Source organism: Pseudonaja textilis, chromosome 11 (genome assembly GCF_049901715.1).
Source record: "Pseudonaja textilis isolate UNSWEBS1 chromosome 11, rPseTex1.2, whole genome shotgun sequence".
Taxonomy (NCBI): Eukaryota; Metazoa; Chordata; class Lepidosauria; order Squamata; family Elapidae; genus Pseudonaja; species Pseudonaja textilis.
The window spans coordinates 9021525-9048547 of record NC_142000.1 but is presented as its reverse complement, the minus strand read 5'-3'; the positions used below and the strand labels follow the sequence as shown (position 1 = coordinate 9048547).

Here is a 27023-nt window from a genome sequence, read left to right as displayed (position 1 = left end):
TCCAGATTCTCATATAGCTTCTTTCTGAAATTATTGTCACTTAGCACACCTATTTCTATCACTACTGCTGTTTTTTTTTTTGGTCCTTGTCTACTACCTTGATGTCTGGTTGAAATACATGTGTACTGATTCTGAAGCAGAGGTTGAATTTGTGGCTCTTGGTCCATTTTCTTGCAATTTTTTAAAGACCTGTGGAAGATGTGAAGCCACAACTCGGGAAATAATTATTTGCCCCCTTTTTTCAGCTGAAGAAGGAATAATGAAGGTACTAAGCGCTGATTGCTTTAGACTCATTTAAAATTATTCATGGGCTATGTTTTAATTAACAAGTTATTCAATCAAGGAGCCAAATAAAAGCACCTACATACAGATTTATTTAGTTTATATTCTATTTTATATGTTCAAAAAGAAAGAGAAATATTTCAGGACAGGAAAAGACAGTAAAAAAAACACTATAACTTTAATTAACAAGTCATTTTGGGAGAAAAATGTTGAATAAACCCAAATGTCTCTTCAATCTGAATGCATGTAATTGAAGCATAACGACATGCTTGATGTTTTTATATATTTGATGCCACTTGCATCAAATGAAATAATCTGATGAAAATTAGATAAAGCATCAATTATGTCATTACACAGATAAGATAATTGGTGCAAATGATGAAAACATCAATTAAGTCATTACAGAAATGATGTAAATAACATTAATTGTTTGGATAAACTTCAGAAACAAAGGACTTCATTATTCTGTGGGGGTAAATTTTAAATGCAAATTTGGCCTCTTGCATTCAAAGTCCATTAAAAGGAGGTCATTGAATGGAAGTTTTACTTGGATTTTTTTTTATTTTAAATGTGATCATTGTGATCTTCAACTCTATTGCTTTAGAATTTTGCTCTCAGGATAACATTTACTTGAATCATATTAGATATATGATGTAAAAATTAAAGATATGCAAACTGTTTTGAACTCAAACTACTTCCAATTGTAAATGGTTTGTATTTATTTTTTTATAGTTGTTGTACAATACTCAGTGGGTTGAGAATGGGGTGGAGAACAAAGTAAATTAGGAGAACAAATAATAAAGCAATTACATAAAATGGGCTGTACAGATCCCACTCAAATTCATATCTGTATTATTTTACTTCACTGTCTTCTCTCTCATTTTATCTGGTTTGCATGAATTTTGATTCTTATTAGAGATTCCACCTACGGCTGCTAAGGTAAATAATTTGGACAGTGACATGGATTGTTGTACATTAGCCTAAGGATTCTGATTTGAACATACTTTGCCTGGATGCTGAAAATGTTAGCGTTTTTTAATCTCAGGGCAAAACAAAGTTAAACCAATTAAAATTGAATCCTTACATTATTAACACTGAATATACAGGCAAACCTAACATTCCTCAGAATTAAAAACCTTCTTACATTGGCAAAACTCTTCCCAGACTTCATCTGAACTGCTCACTCCTAAAGGACTTCTTCAGTTTTATTACAAGGCACGGCCTACAACCATTCCCCTCCTACAGGTGTATTATACCCTTGAAACTGGGAAAGAAGCCTGGCTCCATGATGTGTTAACTACATGGAAGAAAATCAAACTATGAAATGCACATGGCAGAGATGCAGTAGATATAGGTCATGGATTTCAAAAGATGTAAAATAATTTAGTTCTAACTGTGCTGTCCCAGCCAGTCTATGGGAATTGGATAGTTACTTTGGAATTATGAGCTGTCCCCTTAAGGGAATGCATCATGGTAAATGTAGTTAAAGGTATCCTGGGAAATGTAATTCATGTCACGCGGCCACATTTGTAATCCTGATTGGTCACTAGTTTGACCCTCGAGGGGTTGAGGGAAGTTTTCCTCATTCTTTGTCTGAACTCTCTTACTCATGGCACCTTCTTTCTATCGCTACAAGATGGGTTAGGAGATAACCATCTTTTACTCCAAGGCAGATATACAAAGGATTGGTCATAAAAGAAGAACTTTGTCACAAACGTGAGTTATGAGGATACCTGATGAACCAATAAATGTTCTTTGTTATGGACGTCCTGTTGAGTTATCTCTCTGCATCTGTACAGTTTATAAATCCACCTCTGCACAAGATACAGAAAACTAACTAAAGCCTTTCTTTGACCTGCTTCCTTTTCTGTGGCCAACAGAGCTGGACAGCTAGCCTTGTCACCAAAGGATCACAGTTGGAAAACAGTATCTTCTAATGATACATTTAAGATTCATACACCAGCTGGAAAGTACAGCTTGTATTTAGCACCATAGCCAAAGCATGCCACGATAGCTACTTGTGTGGTTCTTTCACCAATTAAAATAAATGCTATGTTTTGGAAGCTTCCAGCCACAATTAAAAGGCAAACACAAACATCTACAAGGAAGACTGAAGGAAACTTAATGGAAGGCTTTTCTTTCTGAGAGAAAGCAGAGCCCAGGGTATAGAAATAAGCCTTTGGCAGAAGATTAGTCACACCCAGACAGAATCCTTGGCCAGAGAGATTATCTTAAATTAGTTGTCAGACAATGGCATGGCTCAAAGCAAGGCAATAACATTGCTAAAACTATCACATGATACGTTACCCTAATTAAACCTTATCTCTGCCTTTTTGTGATTCTCTTACAGTTTCCTCTGCATCTCCTGCAGTGTGTGTTTGTGTGTATGTGTACAAGTGCTTACGTGTCAGCTACCAGACTCCTTATTACAGGGGAGCAGAACGTAAGAATGCCAATGAGCTCAGAGGTGGGATTCAACCAGTGTTACTACTGGTTTAGTGACTACATTTTGCTCTGTGCACGCGTGTAAGAAACCTTAAACTATGCCGCCCAGACAACTGAAAAGCACTGCATGGAGGTGCACAGCGTTTGAAAAGCCACTTTTTTCCTGCTTTTTCAACCTCAGCTGTGCCGTGCAAAGCAGCTGAGATTGAAAAAGCAGGAAATAAAGGACAGGTAAGAGTCCGGGCAGGCGGGTGGGCCAAAGAGCAGCAAACACAGAACCAATTCAGTGTCTGCTGCTCTTCAGAGCTACTGGTTCTACAGAGCCGGGCAGAACTGGTAGCATCCCACCCCTGAATGAGCCCTAAGTTGGTGCCTCAGAATTGGAAGTCATCAGGTTAACTTGTTTAACATTAATGTTAAGTATTAACAACTATCTCCACCACTCTTTACATCTACCCTTGCTTTCTTCTGATTGGTTTTGGAGGACATCCCCTGGAAAGTCACTCAAAAGTCCAATATGGATCTAAGTGTGGATCATGATGACAGGAAGGAGCATTGTGATTAGGAATTTGTATGCAGTAGAAAATCACTATCAGTGGAGAGTCTCAAGTAACAATCGTGGAAGGTGCAAAATAATTTCCAGATAAATAGGGCTGGGCAAATCTTCACAGTACTTTACTCATTAAGAGCTTGAGCTAAAGCATTTCTTCATAGCAAAACTGTACTGTACTGAATTTACAAATAGTAAAACAGAGTAGCTCCCTTGTTTCTTTTTGTTGGGTATCTTGAAGCATAGATCTTTCTGGTAATTTATCTAAAATCACATTTAACTACAAAAGAATTCTCTTTAAGAATTCAGAGCTTTCTCAGTCTGGTCTGCAATTGTCCAAATTCACTGAAATTGATCAGCACTAGATGCTCATTATCTAAAGATATAATCCTCAAAAAAAGTTTGTTCTTTGCATATAAAGTTTCAACTGTGAATAAGATATGGCTTGATTTTATCCTGATTAGGACCTGTTTATTGCACAAGCTGAACATTTTATCAGTCCCTTGCTATTGTCCTGCCCTCAGAGAATAGGTCAACCCGCTCTTCTCTGTGACAGTATCTCAGATATTGGAAGACTGCTATCATAGTCATTCTCTTCATTAGACTGGACAAACTCAGTGTGATGACCCAGGGCACAAAGGCATCACAATCAGATACTCAGTAGGAATCCCTTTATTAGCTCCAACTTTGCCCCCAATGTCCTGGTTACCCTTCTGGGCTGGAAAAAAACTCTCCCGGAATCAAGTCCAAAACGTGGTCAACAAAAACTGTAATTATAAGTTCAATCAAGGCAAGATGAGGTAATTAGTTCAGCAGGACAAGAGAAGGAATTCCAGACATAAAAGAATGGCAGTAATTCAACACGGTTGGGAGGATGCCAGGAACGCAGATAACCAAAGTCAACACAAGGTAAACTCACATTTGTTCCCAGAAGATGCTGCATCTCTTTTAAACTCTCTTCCCAAGTGTGGCTAATGAAGGGAATCAGGGCCCTTTCCTCCCCCGTAAGCCATGCAACCCACATTGCTCTCTGTTCCTCCCTGCATGCCCTAGGATGGAGTGGGCCAATATTCCTCTGAACTCCCTCTCTCTTGTTCTACCTCTCTCCTGCTCTGCCCAGCCAGACCTTGCCCTTCCTCAGTTTCCTCCAAAGCCAATGGAGCCCCACTCCCACTCCCTATCAACTGTTCATCTTCCTCCTCAGATTCAGACTCCGACAGGGGCATGACACCCAGTTCCTGCAACCATTCATCATATGTTTTAGACTTCAGACCATTTATCATCTTTGTTGCTCTTCTCTTCATTCTTTCTAGAGTCTCAACATCTTACTTTATTGTATTGTATTGTGTATTGTATTCTATTGTACCTTCAGTTACTTCAGTGCAGAGACAATCTAGGACTGTCTGAGTCAGAATTCAAGCTTTTTGCTCCACTGCTTGTCTATGCAAGCAGCACAGTTAAATCTTCACAGTTGCTCCACAATCATCCTTAAACTCTAGTTACATTTGGGGATTGTCAGTTAAAGCAAAAGTCTATACTTACTAGGCTGGGCAAGGATTTGCATTGCACATCATTGTTTCTGTTAAAGGTTTTGTCCTTGGGCCACAAAATGAAGAATTTACACGGGTTTGATGATCCTGTAAACACACAGCTTTGGCTATCAAATGCCCTGCAAGGAATTTTATTAAAAAAAAAAAAACATTTAAAGGAAATACAGAAGATACTAAATAATTCTCACAAAAATATAAAGACATCTAACATGCTGATACCATTGGTTTAATTCTTCATGCCTATTTCCGCCCATCTTATTATTTAAATAGCAGTAGATAACATTGTCTTAATGAATCCCATTCTCAAGCTTGCAAAACTCTTGCTAATTCTTTATTTTTGTTATTCTAATGTCAAAATGTTATACCAACACAGGTCCCATGGTGCAAAGCCAAAGCCGGACTGGTACTTCCAACAATGCTTCTAAGAGGCCTCAGAGGCATTCTTAAAAAATATAAATGGTGGGTTTTTGATTACCTGTTTAGAAACATTATAAATGTATGCTAGAGTGGCCACAAATATTCTACAGGGCTAAAGGGAACCCTGAGGAGCAATCTCATTAACTTGTCTTCTAGTAAATGGATATGTTGTAATTGGCCATACCCATCATGGATCAATTTTATGAAGAGGCAAGCCCCCACATGATAACCATTTTGTGAGAAACACAACCTGACCTCATAACTGTATCCAATATTTAGCCGTAAATGTGCTTCTCCCAATCAAGTAGGAGGAAGTGTTGACGCATGCCTGCCTTTTCATTAAAATAATCTTTTAATAAAAGAAAGAAAGCAATATAAATGTTACATGGGGAACAAAGAGTGACAGAGCCAAAGATACAAAATGCCTATCGCCAAGTTAAAGACAATATGAGCAATCCCTGAAAGTTTTTTTTTTTTTTTAATGTGGTCTTTGGCCGTAAACTCAATGCCAACAGCTATGGGCTTTCTCACAGGGAACTGTTTTTAATATTACTAACAATGGACATTCTTGAAACTCCTGATTTTATGAGCTAACAGGAGGGGAGTTAACTGACTGAGGAAATCAACTTTGTCAGGAGGAATTCAAAAACAGAAGACCAAGAGGCAGGAAGGAAAAAAGAAGCAAATTTTAGGAACTAGAAATGTAATTCCTCTGCTTTGATTTATTTTGTGTGTGTGTGTGTGTGTGTAAATAAAACAAACCATAAAAACACATCAAATCAGCAATACCTAAATCACACACAGTGATCTGTAAAAAAAAGTACACAGAAGTTGTAAGCCACCCAGGGTTACCTTGAGGTAAGTCAAGGGGCCTATAACTTTTATAAATAAGATAAAAAAAATAAAAAGTATGTAGAAATACAAGAAAACATACATCAACAAAAGACTTGCTACAACTCAGTTTGTAAATCACAAAGTGAAGTTTGATCACAACAGAAGATATTGCCTAATATTTCCTTTATACTAATAAAGACACTATTCAAAGGTTGAGAGGTGTGATAAAAATTAATCAAACTTTGGTATACAGTATACCGAATATAAAACAGGTCAATTCTTCTCACATAGAAAAACTCAAAATCATTAGCAAACAATTAAGCAATGCTTTGGCACCTTTAAATTTCACTTCTTCCCAAAACCCATAATAATTGTTTCCCATAATAATCAGAATCTTCAATCAATAAGAAGCTACTGAAAAGATTTTACCAATGCATATATAGTAATGTACCTTCAGAATTTATTATTATTTTTAATTTGTTAAATTTAATTGCCTCCTCTCTCACTGTGGGGCTATTCTAGGTGGTTTATAACAGTAAAACTAAAGAAAAGAAATAAATTTAACAGTAGCAAAGCAATGAAAGAAAGAATGAAAACACAGCAAGATGAGATTGAAAGATGGATGGGAGAATGCTGAAGGGGAAGGAGGGTTTGCTATCAATCTAGTAAACACGTCCAGTGTGATGACTGCATCTCAAATCAAAGACTGACAACAATCAGCCTTTTTAAAATATCCTCTGAGAATTCCAAAAGACTCCAATAAATAAGTAAACCTTGTTTTAAGATAATAATACAAACATGTAATGCTGGTTTTATGATAATAATAAATGCATTTAGAGTTCCTTATAACCTTTGGAGCATTTCTACTCCAAATTTCCTGGATAGTCTTTGTGTGTATTTTAGCATAGTTGTTTAAATTGTCAATAAAATGTAACCTTGGTCTCTAAAAATACTTTCTCTAACACATTCAAACCTGTAGGGGTTTCTGAGGCAACCAACACACCTGCTCCTAACAAAAAGAGTAACAAATGCTTACTATACTTCCATTCAGCTCTTTTTGGAAAATCATATTCTCTGGGAAAAAAATGTAAGAGATTTTCTGCCTCAATCAATGAAAATTTTGAAGGTATCTTAGTAAAAGACTTTAAGAATTTTGTCTCTCGGTATAAAAAGTTGAACTACATACAGCAGGGGTCTTCAAACTTGACAGCTTTAAGACTTGTGGACTTCAACTCCCAGAATTCCTCCTCCAGTCATGTTAGCTTAGGAATTCTGGGAGTTGAAGTCCAGAAGTCTTAAACTTGCCAAGTTTGAAGACCGCTGACATACAGGGAGGAGGTGGCCCTTACTCAATATTCAGTGACTGTTATGATGGTGTTGAACAAGGGGAACCGGTCCTCATTTTTGCAGCCATTGCAGTGTCCCCCGTGGTTATGTGATCACAATCTGACTGCTCAGTGTCCAATGGGGATTTAACTGGAAAGAAATGAATTGAGGGCCAATAATTCAGTAATTATTGGATTCAGTAAGTTCAGTGGATTTCAGTGTTAAATTCTGCAGTTTTGGACAATCCTAAATAAATAGGGGAAAAAAGAAGACATATTTTGGGCAAATTTGACATACTCACCCCCACCACAGGTCGCTGAGCAATCTGACTGCACCATCACCCATGAGTAGCTGTGTCTTTTTGTGAATATCTTATTCTCATTATTCACCATAGATAAGGCATACCTCCACGAAATGCCAGGATTTTTCCCTTGTAACAGCACCTAATTATCATAAGAGGTGAAAAAATGATGGAGCACCCATAACTTCAGAAGGCAATTCATTCCACCAATTAATTGTTCCCACTGATACAAAATTTCTTCTTAATTCTGCTTGGATCTCTCTTTAATGAGCTTTCACCCATTGCCTCTTCTCCTGCAGTTGGGTTCCTACTGAATTTTCATCCTAGGAATTTGGTACAAACAAACAAACAAAAGAACGGAAACACAGCCTATTGCCTGGCTTTGCCCACTCACTTCCTGCTCATAAATGCAGTACAACCTCCTCATTTTGTGGACTACCCACATCTGTCTTTTTCATAATGACCATGTAATTAGACAGCTGTCAATTATGAACATATTAGACAACTAATAGGAGGCAGGGGTCTACCCGTTTTCAGTTGTGGCTTTTCATGGAGAGAGGCTCTGGCATTTGTAAACAGTCTTTATTGCTTTCTGATTGGATTACTGCAATAAACCCTACAGGGAGCTGCAGCAGACAACTATTTTCCTGTCAATAAAAATTGTGATCTCAGTCTTGACGTGTTACTATAATTTCATTAAGTATATGGGCCATTATGCATCCCTGCTTTAGAGTGAAATCCCTTTTTATTCACTCTTGTCCATCTCAGATGATATAGAAGAACTGAAGGATACAGGTTAAGATTTTGGTGATAATAAGTGTGAAATTAATGCATTAAGAGTGTTTAATGATATGCATTGATGCAATAGATTTTTTTTTTTTTTAGAAAAAGCCATGTAAAGCAACAACAACAAGATTCTGCAAAAGACATTTCTGATCATTTATAATTTAAATGCAAACAATGGAAGATTTTTAAACACAATCACTTTAAATTAGGGACAAGTATCTTTCTCATCTCTTTCACATCCATAAATCTTCTTTGCATTATTCATGAATGAATTGACAAAAAATCCAATAAATCTTAGGTAAAGGTTCACACGTAAGCATAATTTATTTGCATTGTATTTTTCTTTTTAATTGCTTTATAAAACTGTAGGATTTAGCTACTTCCTTGAGAAAAATAAAAGCTATATTATCAGTATTTTAATATTCAAGCCTCCCCATTTGATTAATCTGTGCAAGGTTAAAGTGTGAATTCCAATTATGTCTTTGTTTTGAAGATGGATTTAATTGACAGAAACATGGTACACTGCCAATATCAACTGGGCTAAATCTATGGAGGGATGTAGAAAATAAAAGAGAACTAATAAGGAAAAGTTTCATAGGGGAAAAACAAAAATCAAGATTAATTAACATTTTTCAAGTCAAGACAGTCAGATATGGAAGTGGAGATCACATGTGGGGAAAATGATCTAAAACAAAGTCAATTGTTACTCCCAAAAAAGTGGGGAGGTGTCCTTGTCCAGAGACACTGAACATACAACATCTGAGTAGTTTTCTATTGACTACTTGTACAACAAATTGTGTGGTTTGGGATGGGAAAAGGAAAAAAAAGAAAAATTGGAAGAATGATATGTTTTCCAGTTCTATTAGCCAGTTTCTATTTCAGTCCATGAATTCTGGGAGAACTCCAACATGGATATCCACCACCGAGTCCAGCAGTATATTGTATGTCCATTCAGAAAAACTAATAGCTTGGCTTTCTGATTTATTGCAAGATCCAGAATTGAGAAATTAGGAAGATGTAATATAACATATGAGGCTTTTTTTAAAAAAAGGGATGTTTTTCCTCCATATCCACCCTCATAAGGGGCTAACCTATGTTACAATACAGACTACAAAACATTCAAAAGTGGTTGATCATTAATAACATTTCAAAGACTGTGGAATATAGATTTAGTTGATATAAAGATAGATGTAGATGTAGATTAAATATAGATATGAAGAGGCAGTTTGGTGTATAGATTAAGGTACAAGGTTAGAAACCTGGAGGCTATGAGCTCTAGTCTAGTCCCATTTTAGGTGTAAAGCCAACAGGGAAACCTTCAGCCAGTCGCATTCTCTCAGCCCTGAGAAGGAGGCAATGGCAAACCACTTCTGAAATTTTGCCAAAAAGAACTGCAGGGACGTGTTCAAGCAGTTACCAGGAACCCACATTGTCTCAAAGCATCACAAAAAGATTGACAGATATAGATATTGCTATAGATAATTTGATGCAATAAGATAGTGCTTAATTTTTTTATTAGAAGCATCCTGGATATCTCAGTGGCTTTAATATAATCTATTTTTAAAGCCAAGACTGGGGTTTTTGATTCTGTCACGGATTTACTCCTATTACTCAAATAGTAGCATACTGAAGGGCAGCAATCCTGGAAAACCACTTCAACATCAAAGTTTGAATTGGTCTAGACCAGGGGTGTCCAACCTTGGAAACTTTAAGACTTGTGGACTTCAACTCCCAGAATTCCTCAGCCAGCAAAGCTGGGAGTTGAAGTCCACAAGTCTTAAAGTTGCCAAGGTTGGACATCCCTGGTCTAGAAGATTTCCAATGTCTCTTCCAACTCGGTAAATTCTGTTATTTAATGTTTTAGTGTGACTGCTGGGAGCAACAGGAATTGTACAGGGCTGGGTCAAAATCTTATGTGAATGGCGTTCAACTAGATTTCCCTTTTTATCTTCATCCAGAGTGCCCATTTCCCTGATTGGCACCGTCAGATACCAGACTGCAATCTAAATGAAACCTAACCAATTAAAATTTAATCCAGACACTTAAGTATTTGGTGGAGAGAGTTCAGGATCTGAGATCCTGTGCTGTTCCTGAACACTCAGAATAGGGATGATGGCCAAGAACATTGATGAGCAGCTGTAGATGATTCTGAACTACATCCTGTCTCTAAAAGCTCTTTTCCTTACATTGTTTATTTCTATTTAGATTTGTAGGAGACTCCTCATTGAGATATCTTTAATTTGCAGAGGGTTCAAAATGTGGCAGGAAACCTCTGTCAGGGGTCTCCTGGTAGGAGTAGCTAACATTTAATTTGCCTAGCAAATGCATCAGGAAATTATTTTTCTTTGGGCTCTGATGTATTTTCTGGTTCTATTGTTTAAGGGCTTCCCTTTAAGTTCAGAGCACAGGGATATAACTGAGCAAAATCAAGTCACAGAAGTTAAAAAATAGAAAATTAGCTTGAAGATGGCCATAGAAACCCATTACCGGGCCCTTCTAAAAACCCATTTATTTATCATCCAGCTTCAGCAAGAAGACATAGGAAATCCCAGTTGAAAGCTATGGAAAGTTTGCATGGCTATGAAACAAATACTCTGGCTTTATCCTGAATGACCACGAAACTACAAAGCATATCGTGTTCATGTTCTTTTATTAAGACAGAATTGCCATTAAACTAGGGACGCGGTGGCTCAATGGATAAGATGCTGAGCTTGTTGATCAGAAAGATCAACAGTTTGGCGGTTCGAATCCCTTGCACTGCGTAACAGAGTGAGCTCCCGTTACTGGAGCCAGAAATGACTAGCACATATGTGCGAGGGGAACCTTTACCTTTACCATCAAACTGCCTTCTATACAGAAGCAAATTCCTACAGAATACATCAAATGAATGTTGGGCATACATCTGGAATGTTGCCATTCACAATGATACAAGCACATTTGCTTTTGAAATATTTACTGAAGGAGAAGAGAATTTCAGGGAAATTTTCAGGGTTGGAACATTATGTTCTTGTACTTCTTTACTGACCAAGTGCACAAAGGCGAGAAAGGAAAATTTCCTGTCTTTCATTATACAAGCATCTCTCCAGGGTTCTGAAACCTCTTTGGATTCCCAGGAATCCATTCAATCCCAAGGGAAGTTGTCCACAGAAATCTTTTCCAAAAGGCCTTTTTTTTTTTTCAGATTCCGAATTGTGGGTGATCTGGGATATTTCAGAGGGAAGACGCATCCTGGGAAAAACCCAAAATTCCGACAGTAATCCTTCACAGCAAAGCAACTTACAGAGAAAAAAAAATGGCCAAGAGAAATGCAAGAGAATTGTTCCAAATCAAAAGAAGCTTTAGGAACAGAAGCCTCTTTCTCAGGAGGAAAAAAAAAAAAAGAAGAAGCTTCTGTTGATTTGCAAGGTCAATTTCATCACAGCATTAGATAAAATAGCTCTGGCTACAATAGTGTGAAGTGTTCAAGTGCCAGGACAATCCCCTTTCTGGTAATACAATACCCAAGGTTAGCAAATAATGCCTTGTGACAAAAAAAACACGACAATTTTGGAAAGGCTTCCAAGCACTTCCATCTACTTACCTGGAGAGATTCCAGGTAGAAACATCCCAGCCAACTGGCATTAGTTCTTAAATTTACAGCTGGCAAACAACCCCCTTAAACATTTCCAGGTTTTCGACATAACTGTTTTAATGTCTACCTTTAATACACCAACCACCTGACTTCAGGCACAATGCTCAACAGCTCTGACCACAGGGCTTTATACATTCAAAAACCACAGACTTAACAGAATTAAGAATTTGCAGAACCTGTTCATAAGAATACATCTTTTGCCCAAGGCTTCAGGAAGCTTAGACAATGGGCAAACTGAAATCTCTTACCAATAGAATATTTGTAGCTCAGAGCTGAACTGTGAGATCTTTGATGCTCTCTAAGCTCTCTGAAATCTCTTAGTTAAATACTTTTTTTTCCTTTTCCTGCCAATTTTGATTTGATTTGAGACTTTGGGCCATAAATATCCTTGACCAAATAGGTATCTATTTCTTTTCTCTTCCCTCAGTATTTACCAGTACTTTGGCAAGCCAGTTGAGCATTTTTTGTTAACACGTTTGTCAACACTTTCTTTAATATGTCAACCTCTTAAAGAGATTTTAGTGAGAATTATGCAGCTGGGTCTGACCTGCCAGTCATTACACTGAAGATACGTTATGAATTCAAGTTCTGAGATTTGCTGCACCAGCAAATACAAAATTAAACTACAGAGCAATTATGGGCATGAAGAATAATTTTTCACATCCCACAAACAAAGCCACTGAATGAGCAAATAGAAGAACTGTAGACAGGTTGAAACACATTTAAGGAAGGAAGAAAAGAAGGAAGGAAGCTGAAACCACTGAACATGTTATGAGTTTTGCCCAAACTGATTTTGGTGCAGTTTCTAGACAATTGCAAGCCCACTTTAAAAAGTAGGAGAATCAGTTTGCAAAGTGAGTAGAGAAAGGTATAATGTACATCCATAAGAAACTCAGGTCTCATCAAAAAGAGTGAAACATAGTTTTTCTGAGTTGTATTATGAGGCTGAACCCTTAAATGTTTATTTCAAAAAAAAAAATCATCTAATACATACCTAGATACTAGAGGGTAAGGGAGTCACATAAAAAATATGGGTATGCAAAGTTGAAATTATACACATGCAGTCTTCCTTATTAATGGCTGGTGGGGCAGAGGATTTTGTATCTTATTGTTGTGGCCTGCCAGTGGCCAGCAGAGCTGGCAGCAGACTCGGACAGTGAGGAGGTTGGGAAGGAACATGGGCCAGTCCTGGAGTCTGCAGAAGGCTCTGACAAGGGTTCTGCATCGGAGACAGAGATAGGGCCGGGGCTGTCTGATAGTTATCAGCTGCCTTCAGAGTTGGAGATCAGTGGGACAGAAGAACAGATGGAGCCTGTTCCCAGTGTGTGCTGCACAGAGCTGCGAGGAGAAGGGAACAGTTAAGGAACAAGGGACAACTTGGGAGAAAGGGCACAGGTGGACAGTAAATGGCCCTTCCCATAGGGAATAAAGAGGATCAAAAGGGGAGTGGTGTTTGCAGGAGACAATAAGTTCAATTCATTGGGTGAAGATCTGTTCCTGACTTCTTGCCAAGTAATTTCTGCAACAGTGCGGCAATTTGGAAGATATCAGCCTGGCAGCTCTCCAAGCCTGATAAAGGTCTGTAGTTGTGAAATCTCTTGAAAGACAGTTGGCCAGAACTTTGCTGGAGAGGAATTCCCTTTAAGGTGTTTTATTGGGACGAGGAGTCTGCTTCATGATCTTGGGAAGCCTAAGTCAGAACACTCATCCGAGACATGCATAAGGCACCATATAGCAAATACACCATAGTACTTAGTGCTTTAGATAGGGGTCATCTGCTCCTCTTCCTGAGTGGTCTAATGCTGCTTATATTTCACAGCTGGGGTGGCTATGAAATGCTTTTAGTGGGTCAACCTTCCAGTGACCCAGGCAATGATATAACACTGTGATGGCGAACCTATGGCATGTGTGCCAGAAGTGGCATGCAAGAGGTTGCCTGGAAGAGCCCCACGGCACATGTGTGCATGCCACCTGTCCACCAGCTGATTGTTGAGTATCTGGTGTGCACGTGTGAGGGGCGGGGGGGGTGCGCAGGAGATATGCTCACATGGGCAGAGATGTGAGGTGCACGCATATGCAGAGATGCTCAGCACGGGGGGTGTCACATACGCATGCGCAGGGGACGTGGAGGGGCCCGTGCATGCATTGCCTTCTGGGTGCTGGCACATGAGGGTGCAAGCGTACAAGCACGCAGGCAATTTTTGGCACAGGAGCCCAAAAAGGTTAGGCACCACTGCTATAACAGATCAAGGTCAAAAAGTCAAAATGACAGGCCCTTCACCCCATCCCACTGTGACAGGAAGAAAACATTTTGGATAGTTTCCAGAAGTCAGGCAGCACTGCGACGAAATGTGCCAAGAACCTTTCTGAACCTGTATGTTAGGTAGCAAATAGGATGTCGGGATCAACCCATGTCGTCTTGCTTTTTATTCACTGAATTTTGAATCCAAGATAAAATTTGACAGGAAGGGTGAATGGTTTCCAGGACAGAATGGGAGAACCAGAAGCAAAAAAGGAAAAGGGGTACAATATTTCCCTGCAATCTTTATGGAATATTTTCCAGATTCAGACACTTTATTTTTTTTTTTAATTTTAAAATAAACTTTATTGAATACAAAAAATTAAAATATACAAATATACAAACTCAAAAGACAAAGATTCATCAGACAAACATCACAATAATCTCTGTGCTAAAACTAATTAAACTCCTTTAATACATTTGACAGTGAGTTAAATATTTCCTAATTTATATTATGTGGCAGTTATTTCTTATGTTCTATCTAACATAATGTTCTGTTATTAATGTTTGTTATTGGATTATGCTTATTTATTTTCACTGATGAATTCAGATGCTTTAAAAGGATGTTCACCCAAAAAGAGTTCTTGAAATCTCCAAGCAAGAAGGTTGTTACGCATCTTGATTTGTTGGGAAGACTTTTCATGGCAAACTTTAGAAATAATATGAATAACTCTGAATTCACGCAACCCTGTACAGTGCATTAAGGAAATTTAACCGAATCAGAACATCTTCTTTATCCCTTACAATGAATTTACATCTGTGTCTCATAAATAGGCTTCCGCTCAGAGCAACACACATTCTCTATAGGGAAAATCGAAACTAATTTGTCAACCAGAAGCTAACCATAAAAGTAGAGCTTCAAAAGTACACACTGCATTTTACTCGGTAATGGCTAAACTCTCAAAAACATCCTTCTATCAGGAATGATTTATCGATTTTAATTAGCCAAACCTTTCCCAGTTTGAAAATAAATTCTTTCTTCTGTTGAATGATTGCCACTTTAAACATTCCATCCATCTCTTACAGGTTACAGTACAGTAGAGAACACACTTATTTTACAGTGGATTTTGTAATTCCCTTGTTCAACATTGGACAGATTTTTGAAGCTGTGAAGCACATATTAGTTCTGTGAGATGTTATAATCTTTTTTTAAAAAAAACCAAAAACTTTATCTGCTTCTGCATATGGTAGCAACATCCGGAAAGATAGAAACAGATGGTTTGATTCTAATTCTTACCTCTACAGTGCCTGCAGAAACTGAGTATTCAGTATAAACAAATATGATATAGGTAATACCATATGGCTCAAAAGAGGCTCTGACATAAATTTCATTTCCATAATTCTTTCTCTGATTGTGTTTCTCATTTAAAGCAGGGTGTGACAGTCTGCTCAATTAAACTGCCTTATTATCTTTTCTTCTTTCTAAGATGTTAATTTTGAAGGCTGGATTGTAATACAAGCAGTAATAACTTCCTGTCCAGCCAGCCTCTAGTCCACAATTTTTAGAACAAGTATTAAAAATTAAAACCAAATGACCTTAAATTACCTCCTCCAGAATCTCCCCCTCCCCCGCCAAAAAAAAAACCCCACTTAACTGGATTGCAATAATAATAAAAAATATTTCACATGTCTTCACTTAAGAAGACACAACTATATTACCAAAACCATATGCCAAAAGACTGGTATTACTTACATTGCCAGATTATAGCTGCTCTAATTTAGCACATATCCATAACACGACTTCTATTTTCAACTCCAGTCATAATCATGGATTTTAGAATTTTAGAAACAGGCTATATATCAGTTTCCCATCTTTAGTAAACTCATATTGCCTGCATGTTTGCATCTCTAGGAATGATAGGCAAAAAATTGTTTCCTGGGTTTATTGATTGTACTTACATCCAAATTTTCCTCTTTGAGGTTAAGGTGGCTTGTATGAAAGTCTTTCCTAATTTTTCTACCCCACACACAACAACCCTGGGAGATGCGTTAATTTTTCCAGTGTTGGATGCTTCCCGGGTCTCCTATGCCTTGATTAATTCCAAAGCAAAATATCACAAGAGAAGCTCTCCCATCAGCCTTTTTCTGATTAGCAAAATGCAGCAGCTAGGGAGGTCTTAGGATGAAAACAACAGAAAACTACACCAGTGCTCTTCAGTGTTTGATGATAATTGGCTTGATTGATTTTATTACATTTTATTTGCTCAATGTACGAGCACCTCCAATTAACCAAATGACTCTCGGTGCCATGCAACATATGAAAATTCTCAGACAAGTAGAAAGAAATTAATAGATAACAACCAAAGCAGTCATGTTTATTATTTCATGAGAAGGATAAAAAAACAAAATATAAGGGTCAGTGCAAGTTCAGAAAGCTCCTTGACCCAAATTGTAAAACTTACAAAGCGCTATCTTTTTTTACCCAGTAACCAAAACATATCAACCACATTTCTGAAGTTTAACTGATATATCTGAAATCTTTGCAAGACCAGGACTTTCAGATATATCAGTTGAGAAAATAGAGTTTGACCACTGTCATTTTTTTTTAAAGCTGTGTAATTTTCTGTAACATCCAACAGAGTGTGAGTCTAACACTCCGCTAGAGAGAGGTTCGCTAAGAATGGGCACCAGCATGAGTCCAAAAGCTGGGAAAACTAAACTTCTGGTCCTGGTGACCAACTCAGATTGGATTCTGAAACATTATTTTTGGACAAGTACATTCACTTTCAGTCATGACAATTTATTCCAGTGGATACTTGCTACCCCAAAGTAGATTTCTAAAACAAACTTCAAGAAGAAGAAAAGAAAGAATAGTTACACTTACTTCAAAGATGAGTGTCTCATTAGTTGGGCCAGATGCAGACAGCTTCTCTGGATGGCTAAAAGGCCGTTGATAATCAAACATTGTTCCAGCAAAGTAAAATTTTCCAGGCCAGTCAACTGTCCAGTCTTTGGTTAGGTAATATTTCTTTTTCAAATTGCGAACTGCAAGGTAGCTGCTAGAGATGAACAATTCTTGGATTTCAATACCACAAGCTCCTGCAGGAATTGTGACAATGGGATAATAATCTAGAAACAGAAAAAGATCAGTTGGTTACATCCGTGTCTGAAACATTTCCTTTTTTTTATTTTTATTAAAAGCAGGTTTCTGTCATCATTTCACCCCTATAATGTTAATATTTATAGTGGTTAATAATATGAGTTGTATCCTAACTTTCTGCCCACAATCCTTGCCAAGCTGTAGCAGGAAAAAAAATTCACAAATGGCATCGTGAGAAACTCAAAAGGCATTCTCAAACGGTCTGAGCAGAAGGTAGAAACACATCAAAAAACTTTTTTGAAAGAAAAGAATGGATAGATTTTGGCACAACTCTAATAAGAGCTGTGGTGGTTAGAATGAAGTATTGCAGACGAACTCTGCCAATTGCCAGCAGTTCGGTCCTCACAAGGTTGACTCAGCTTTCCATCCTTCCAGTGGTGGGATTCAGATTTTTTTTTACTACCGGGAATGGTAGGGGAAGGATACTGTAAAATCTCCAGTCAGAGGTGGTATTTGCTGGTTCTCTGAACTACTCAATATTTCCTCTACTGGTTCTCCAGAACTGGTCAGAACCTGCTGAATACCACCTCTGCATCCTTCTGAGGTCAGTAAAATGAGGACCCAGATTGTTGGGGGCTGATTGTGTAAACTGCTTAGAGAGGGCTGGAAAGCACTATGAAGCAGTATATAAGTCTAAATGCTATTGGTAGTTCAGTGGTGAAACCCATTTCCCAAAGAACTGGTGAGTTACCCTTTGCTGGATATCTTCTAGAAGAAGTATGGCCAAACAGCATAAGTCAGAGAAGTGTTAAACTGATGCCTTTACTATACATAGTTAAACAGTTCTTCCAGGGATGGGATTCAAATTTTTTAACAACCGGTTCTGTGGGTGTGGCTTAGTTGGTGGGCATGGATTGGTGGTCGTGTTACTGGCTGGGCGTGGCCAACTCAACATCACTCACATCGAGGCATACTTCTCCTCCCCTGGCCTCACGTGACTGTGGGGATGCTGCGGGGATGCTGCAACAGTCATAAGTGTGACAAGCAGTCATAAGTCACTTTTTTCAGTGCCATTGTAACTTTGAATGGTCACTCCACACAAGCAAAGTACCAGCAAAGGAGGGGGGAAAAAACTCCAGGGAAGTTCCAGAGACAGGAAGTCTAGTCCTGCTAAGAATGTAATAAGGGTTAATGGAGAGGCAGTTTCTGTAAGCAACACCAGAATGTTTCCTTCCTGCCTTCCTTACAGGATTGGGCCAGTAATTTCTTCTAAGAACTGGTTCTCTGAATTGCTTAGAAAGTTAACAACCGGTTCTAGCAAATAGGTGCAAACTGGTAGAATCCCACCCCTGAGTTCTTCCAACTTTAGGATTCTATCATTCTAAGACCTCCAACTGTACATGCAAAGGTTTCTTTTTTCCCCAGCAAGCATCTACAATAGGCAACATTTACTTGATCTGCAGGATGTCTGAGATGGTAGCTACTACACCAGTCTCCCTCCCAACTTGGGTTTTCCAAATAAAGTTTTGGTGGAAAACATACAAAGACTGTTACAGTAATGCAAAGGGGAACAGTTATGAAAAGCATTGACTTAATTACACTGGGAAATGGTTTTCTTACTGTTAGTTTTATGCTGGGTTAAATAATGGCCCGAGTAGAATGTACATGAGGAATTGTCTCCTTTACAAACTCCACAAGCATCAAAAGTAGCTTTGGATCCAAGACGATGATCACACCCCACTTGCTGCAACAACAACAGAGAATCAGTGAAAGAACAACAGGTAGAAGAAACTTGTTGCCTACCTTTCTGTCTATCTATCTTTCCATCCATTTTGAAAAGCCTGCTACTCCTTTACTTGAAAAAGAAGCTAATAAGTTAATTCAACATCAATTGAACAGTAGCTATTTAAAGCTTACCTAATATATACTGCCCCAAAACACATATGACATTATGACTTGGTTCACACAACTTGTTAAGACATTGGCTGGTTTATATGGTGATCCTTAAACTACCCAATCTTGTTTTAGGTGAGTCTACTGTGCAGGGTATGCCTATTCTACTAATCCATCAGAAGCAGCTCTATAAGATGTTCAACAGAGAATTGTTTAACTTAGAGGTCACCAACATTTGCAACAGATACAGGATGAAGTTGCAAGCAAAGTATACATGCTTTACAGCCGAGCTAAACATTTTATACTGAATAGAATGCTGAATTTCATCTTACTTCACAAACCCCATCAATGCACACATCTTCTTTATACAGTGAGCAGGGGGTTCCATCCTTTACTCGGTTTGACATGGCGAAGAAAAAGTCAAAATCTTCTGCTGTACAGTAGAGTTTGCAGCGATCTTCCTCTGAAAAGAGACCAATACAACATTCTGACCTGAAGATTTACTGACCAGACAGCAATACAATGGAAGAAGCAAAATCCCTATGCTGTATTCATACTCCTTTGAACTACTCGGTAGTCTGCAATATCTTTTAACCTGGGTTGAAACAGCTTTGCCGATTTCCACTTCCACCAAACCTGCAAATTTGATTTATTAATCCCTTCCCAGATTGTAACCAAATATCTGGGACCATTGTTTTCAAGATACTTAGATGAAGAGCACTTTTGCAAGGCAGCTGTCTTACAAAGTTGGGCTGTGAGCCTGAAATTATCAAGGACAGATAATTTTCTATCAAGTTACTCATTGTACAAAATCATCAGTGAGTGCCAGCCTTGTTTTAAAACATCTTTCTGAAGTGGTGCATATTTTCAAGGTGGTGCTTTGGGTTTGAAGGGCTTCACAAAGCAATACAAAGAAAATGTCAAGCTGCAGATCACTGCCGTTAAGTTAGTGACACGGTTGTTAAGTGAATCTGGTTTCCCCATTGATTTTGCTCATCAGAAAATCACAAAAAGTGATCACATGATCCCAAGACACTGCAACTATCATAAATATGAACCAGTTGCCAAATGTCTGGATTTTGACCACATGACTCTGGGTATCCTTAATGGCTGAAAGTGTGAAAAATGGCCAGAAGGTGTTTTTTTCAGTGCTGTTGTAACATTGGATGGTCATTGTTGTTAGACAAGGACAATTTGTATTCTCTTTTTGTTTAAGTGACAGAATCTTACTGCAGTTTGTATGGATCTGTTATGATGGCTTTAAATTAACATGTTTAGTGAAAAGAAGGACTAGAGGTTACATGATAGCAGTGTTCCAATATGTCAGGAGGTGCCACAAGGAAGAGGGAGACAACTTATTCTACAAAGCACTAGAAGACAGGAGAAGAAGCAATGGGTGGAAAGTAATCAAGGAGAGAAGCAACTTAGAACTAAGAAGAAATTTCCTAACAGTTAGAACAATTAATCAGTGGAATGACTTGTCTCCAGAAGTTGTGGACACTCCAATACTTTTTAAAGAAGAAATTGGACAACCATTTGTTTGAAATGGTATAGGGTTTCCTGCCTAAGCAGTGGGTTGGACTAAAAGACTTCCAAGGTCTGGTAGAGTCGAGTCGAGTCTATTCTTCACCAAAATTGATCCTTATTGTATCTGATTCACCTTCTACTTTGGTGTAGGGTTTCCATTTATAGTACCATCCACGGAAAGGTTTGCTATTATACTCAGCACACTGCTGGGCTCGGAAGTCTGGACTGTTCGATGCACAGAGCTGAGTGTTGCAAAGCTGATAAATGCGACTTGAGCCTTGGCAAAACTTGCCCCCATGCTGGGGTCTGCAAAGAAAAAGAAAATCTGTTTGTAATAACAAATATACAATAGATAATTAACTGCTGGATGCATTAGCATCATACCAGTTTCTATTATTTAATATAAATATAAAGTTAAAAAGTTTTTAAAAAAACCAAATAATTTAAATCTATGATGACCTGCATGAAATTGCAGGTTTTGTTTCGTTTGCCTAAACAATGAATCTAGTATAGAGTTTTAAGTTCGGCCAAAAATAAGAACAATCTGCTATTCAATACTTGATTGCTGAATAAAATTGCTGATCAACCAGAAAAATTCTCATTTATCAGGCATGTATACACCGGGCTAATTTATCTTATCTTCTGTGCCTGCAATACAAAGGGACCATTGAATGCACACAAGCATATGAATCAAATCAAACTTTGCTAAACCAGCCTCAGATCTCTTGATCTCTCTCTTCTTTCTTTCCCTTCCCTTTCCTTTTAACTTAAAAGTATCACTGGGTGGGAGGTCTCCATTTCACTGGGGTTTAAATTGAGGTCCTGGCCAGTCATGTCTTCCATCAAAAATTCCCCAAAGCTGTCTTGCTAGGTAGAACATCATGTCTTTGGCCTGTTGTGGAAAAATAATGCTATAATGCAACCCGAAGGCAGTTGCATCAGTGGTCAGAAATGGCCACCACAAAGGAAAACTCGACCGGAAAAGAATGTGCAGGAGGAAGATAAGAAGTGAAAGTTTTGGCTGACCAGGTTAAATTGTAAAAGCAACAACTAAGGTACCCTGGAATTTAAACTTACAAAAATAACATCTCTCCCAAAGAAGAGTCAGAAGCAGTGAAGGAAAGTGAAAAGGGAAAGGTTTGGCTTTTTTTCCCCTTCTCTCTCCTTCCCTATACTGACAACTAAGAGACTTAAATAAGAAATCAGAAAAATCCACTTTGATATTAATAGGCAATTAAGCTGAAAATAAAACAAAATGCCAAAGGGATAATAAAGATTTCTGGACATTAAAATTTTTCTTTTTCATAAGCAGGAAGGGAGAGAAAAAGAATAAGGGCAGGATCTGGAAGAGGGAGGAGACTGCCTAGAATTAAAAAGAATCTACAGTAAAACTTCAACAAGACTTCTAAAAGATACATTTTAACTGAAACTTTGCAACTAAATAGTAACCCCAGGAAGAGAAAGTGAAAAAAAAGAGCAAAAAAGAAACAGCTTGCATGTATTTGGATTATTTGGTGATCTTTGGATTCTTGGTTATTATATTTGAATGACTAAAATCAATCAGGTGGTTGTTTAAAAATTTATACAATGGCACCACTTCTGGATGAATTGAAAATGGAACTTAAAAAGTACAAAGAAGATGCACAAGAAGGGAAGGGTTCTTTTGGCTTCGTTTTTCAATTCTTAGAAATGGAGATTTGGAACTATGAGAAACAACAAGAAACAACTGCAAAACAAGAAGACTGGGACAAAGAAGAAGCCATCTTTAATGAACAAGTAATTTTATGTGGGGAAGAAAAAGGAAAGGGGGGGAAGAGAATGGAGAATTTAAGATTTAAAAAACAACCAAAAAAAAGAAAAATAATTCAAAAAATAAGTATAATACTGGAAAGCAACAGAAAAGGGGAATACAGAAGAGAGAAATTGAGGTAGAGAGACAAGAGGGTAAAAAGGGGAGAGAGAAGAAGAGAGGGAAGAAGGAAAGGAAAAGAAGTTGCAAAGGACTGGAGCAAGATATAGAGAAACAGGACCTATTTAGTGATAATGGGTGAAAATCTAACTGAAAAAGGGATTCTGTAAAGATACATAAGATTGTATTGTTATATTAGTAATAGAAATAACTTTAGAAAATTGGAAACAATGTATGACTAAAATGAGGGATAAAATAGTTAGTGTAATTTAGTGAAATGTTTGTGAATAAAATAAGTGAAATAAAATAAATGAAAAATTGAATTAGGAAGGAACGGGACCATTTTAATTAGTTAATGTTTTATAAAATATAAGTGAAGAGGGGGGGCTTATAATTGTTCCCATAGAAGTATGATATTTAATTGAAAAGTAATGTTAAAGGTGTTAAAACTTTAATGAATATTAATATTAATGATAGAATTGAATTGGAATGGAATGTTGTTTTAATTATATACATTTATATTTCTTTCTTTTTTTAAGAATACAGTGTGTATTTTAAGAATGTACCAAGCAGAATCCGAATGGAAGTTATGTATTATATTGAATGTTACAACTTTAGGGGAAAGATATAAAGGCGTCATACTCCAATCAGTAACTACAGGAGAAATTTTGTTTAATGAGAAAAGATAATAGACAATTGAAACAGGAAAGACAAAAAATATAAATGCAATGATTTGAATTGAGATGAGATAATTAAAATAAAATTGAGAAAATTAAAAGAGGGGAGAAGCTACGCAGAAAATGTAAAATAGGAATAAGATATGGAATAGAATATAAAAATGAGATGAATCTGAATTTGTGTCTGTACGAAGAAATGTAACCCGGGATTACGCTACTTTCAAAAAAGATGTTTTATTTGTATTTTTTTCTCTTTGTGAAAACTCAAATAAAATTTACAAAAAAAAAGAAAAAGAAAAAGAATGCTTTTAACTGGGATACAGTTTAGTCCAGCAGGAGAAACTGTTCCTAACTTCTTTCACAATTCCAGAGTCATCCTGTAGCAATATCTGGAGTATGGCTGTGCCAGAACTGCTTTAGATTCTTTTTTCATATTTTTTTTTCTCCCCTAGGATGTTTTTCTACTTATTGTCAGGGTTCTCAATGACTGCTTCTGAATTTATTTTTTTGCTATTTTTATTAATGGAAATGATGGAATCTCCTACAGGTATAGTCTTGCCATGCTGAAACCTTCTTGGGTGCTTAGATTTCCAAATAAGAAAAGGCCCCATGGGGGAAATCTCCTTTCTGATATCATCTCTTGATTTGTTGTTGTTGAATCGAGGAGAATGTTGACTAATAGTGATATGACTAATATAATAATGCACAGGATGGTCCCCCATGCCTCATGGCTACCTACTGGTGAAAATGTGTGTGTGTGGAGGGAAGAAGCACACTCCACTCATAAGCATTTCAGGGAATTTCTTTTCCTCTTTGAAATAAATTTCAGAAGTGACTTCTCTTCCAGCACAATAAACTTTTATAAGGGGGGAGAATTTTTTTGATGTAATACACTAGCCTGGAGAATCTCCAGGGTCTCACTCCTAATTTAAACCAAAAAAATCAACCAGGGACACATTTTGCTTCTATATATACACATCATCCTGCTGTACATATTTAGAACATCCAGCAGCTCTTTTAGGAAAGGGGACTATAAAAGCATATTGAGCCATGGTGGCACAGTGGTCAGAGTGCAGAACTGCAGGCTACTTCTGCTGACTGCCAGCTACCTGCAATTTGGCAGTTCGAATCTCACCAAGCTCAAGGTTGACTTAGCCTTCCTTCCTTCTGAGGTCGGTAAAATGAGGACCCAGATTGTTGGGGGCAACAAGCTGACTCTTTAAACCACTTACAGAGGGCTGTAATGCATTATAAAGCAGTCTATAAGTCTAAGTGCTATTGCTATCTTGTATGACTTTTCATTTTTTACAAAGCATTGTAAAATCTGATCCTTCACTACAGTTTTGAGATATATATTGGCTTACTTAGTTACAGGTAGCCCCAACTTGCAACCACAATTGGAACCAAAATTTTGATTGTTAAGCAAGGTAGTTAAGTGAATCACACACAATTTTGTAACCTTTTTTTGTTATGCTTGTTAAACAAACCACTACACAGGTCGTTAAGGGAATCCAGCTCTCCACCCCATTGCCTTTGCTTGTGGGAAGCTGGCTGGAAAGGTCACAGATGGAGATCACATGACTCAGGATGCTGCAACCATTGGAAACACATGCCCGTTGACAAACATTCAAATTTTGATCACTTAGCTATAGCATTTAGACTTATATTTCACTTCACAGTGCTTTACAGACCTCTCAAAGTGGTTTACAGAGTCAGCCTCTTGACCCCACCAATCTGGGTCCTCATTTTACCCACCTCAGAAGCATAGAAGGCTGAGTCAACCTTGAGCCTGGTGAGAACTGAACTGCCAAACTGAAGGCAGCTGGCAGGCAGCAGAAGTAGCCTGTAGTACTGTACTCTAACCACTGTGCCACCGAGGCTCTATGATGATCATAAGCGTGAGGATCGGTCGTAAGTCACTTTTTTACTTCAAATAGTCACTAAACAAATAATAATAAGGCAAGGGCTACCTATATTGAATTTCTACTTGTGACATATTAAGTGGTTCTAGATTGACCAGAGCTGACTTGTGGTTAATGGCTCCATATCATTGATCATTTGTTTAGTTAAATAAGAGCTACGTCATTTTTCACCTGCACACAACTCCTAAATATACATGCCATTAAGTTGCCCCTGGGGTAAATTTGGTTGAGTTGATCCAGGATTTCTTTTCTTGTATAAAATTGTACGGATACATTATGAAGAAATGTTCAGATCAACACATAATATTTATTTGAGAAATGATGCCTAAATCCTTATATTGTTAGTCATCACTTGAAGTTAAGCCTATTACAAACCACTTGCCATCATCTTACAATATGCTATTCAGTTAAATCCATCATGGAAAGAACTTGCTAACAAATGCAAGACAGGAACCCAGGTGCCATTTGCACAATCTAGGACTCATCTATCTGCAAAACAAGACGGAACTTGTTGCCTTGGTTTCCAGGAGTTTAATGCTTTGTTTGAGAGAAAAGAAACTTTCTTCCTTTTGCTAAAGAATTTGGGAAAATATGCTCTCCCCTAGACAAGTGATATGAAACAATGAATTTCCTTCTTGGATAGAAATTGTGAACTCTCTGGGAGCACAGCAACCTTCAACTGAATAGCCCAGTCTTAAACTTCTTGGACAAGTTAATTGTAGCTAGTATTCAAAGAAAGTTGACTCTACTATTCTCAAACTCTACTATTCCCCAAAATATCTTTCTGTAATAAAGCTACTGTATGTCCAAAAAGACACTGTATAGATGAGAAATGTACAAGAAGGGACAGTCAAAATGATCATGAGGCTGTAGCTACCAGAAAAGCAGCATTTAAGGCTGTTTAAGTTACACTGAAGTAAAGTGAAGATATGGTAGAAGTATTTTGTACACTTACAAAAATATTAGAAAAGGGGCATTCTCTGATTTCTAATGCACTCAATGCAGAAAGATTCAGGGCTGATAAAAGGAAACACCTCTCAAAACAAGATAATGGTTAAGATTTAACTGCCTTTAAATGTGGTGTCATCTACCCATTGGAGAAGAAGGAAAACACACAAGAAGAAGGAGAAAGAGAATCAGAATTGGCTACAAATCTTAATTCATTTTTGAGGGCTCCTGAATCATGGCCAGCATATTTTCCAAATCAACTATAGAAGAGGAGAGAAATAAAAACAGCTGTGAGCTTTGCAAACGCACCTGGCTGACCACAGTGGATGAAAATGATAAGCATGACCTGAGGTAGCCTCAGGGCCCTTTTTGTGATTAATGTATATTTTAAGATGCCACAAGGCATACTAGCTTTTGCAGCAGTGGATGACACAGTTATTTTTCAGATAATTTATGGAGGGCAGATTTGCTCAATGACTATTATTCAGGTTACGGGATGCTATTGAACACGAAGTTCTGCAAGTAATATGAGTGAAAGCCACAGGTTTCCTGCATGGCTTATGGACTTCCCAAGAACATTTGTTTAACTGCTGCATGAAACAGGTGGTTGAACTAGACTGAACTCAAGTAAAATCTAAACATACTGTAGGCAAGAAATTTAAATCAAAGCTAACTGTAGAAAAGGT

General features: G+C 37.7%; 1 protein-coding gene across 7 annotated transcripts in view; it reads right to left on the bottom strand.

The window, feature by feature from the left end:
* The window catches only part of ADAMTS18 (ADAM metallopeptidase with thrombospondin type 1 motif 18), a 94635-nt gene that overhangs the window by 16913 nt on the left and 50699 nt on the right, over positions 1-27023 (bottom strand). For all 7 annotated transcript variants that reach the window (XM_087940569.1, XM_026714165.2, XM_087940570.1 and 4 more), the window contains 6 exons: positions 21015-21187; positions 19687-19817; positions 19082-19205; positions 17246-17490; positions 7706-7847; positions 4820-4946 (listed from right to left, as the gene is read on the bottom strand). In XM_087940569.1, the coding sequence (XP_087796695.1) occupies positions 4820-4946; positions 7706-7847; positions 17246-17490; positions 19082-19205; positions 19687-19817; positions 21015-21187 (942 nt within the window). The remainder of the gene's footprint in view (positions 1-4819; positions 4947-7705; positions 7848-17245; positions 17491-19081; positions 19206-19686; positions 19818-21014; positions 21188-27023) is intronic.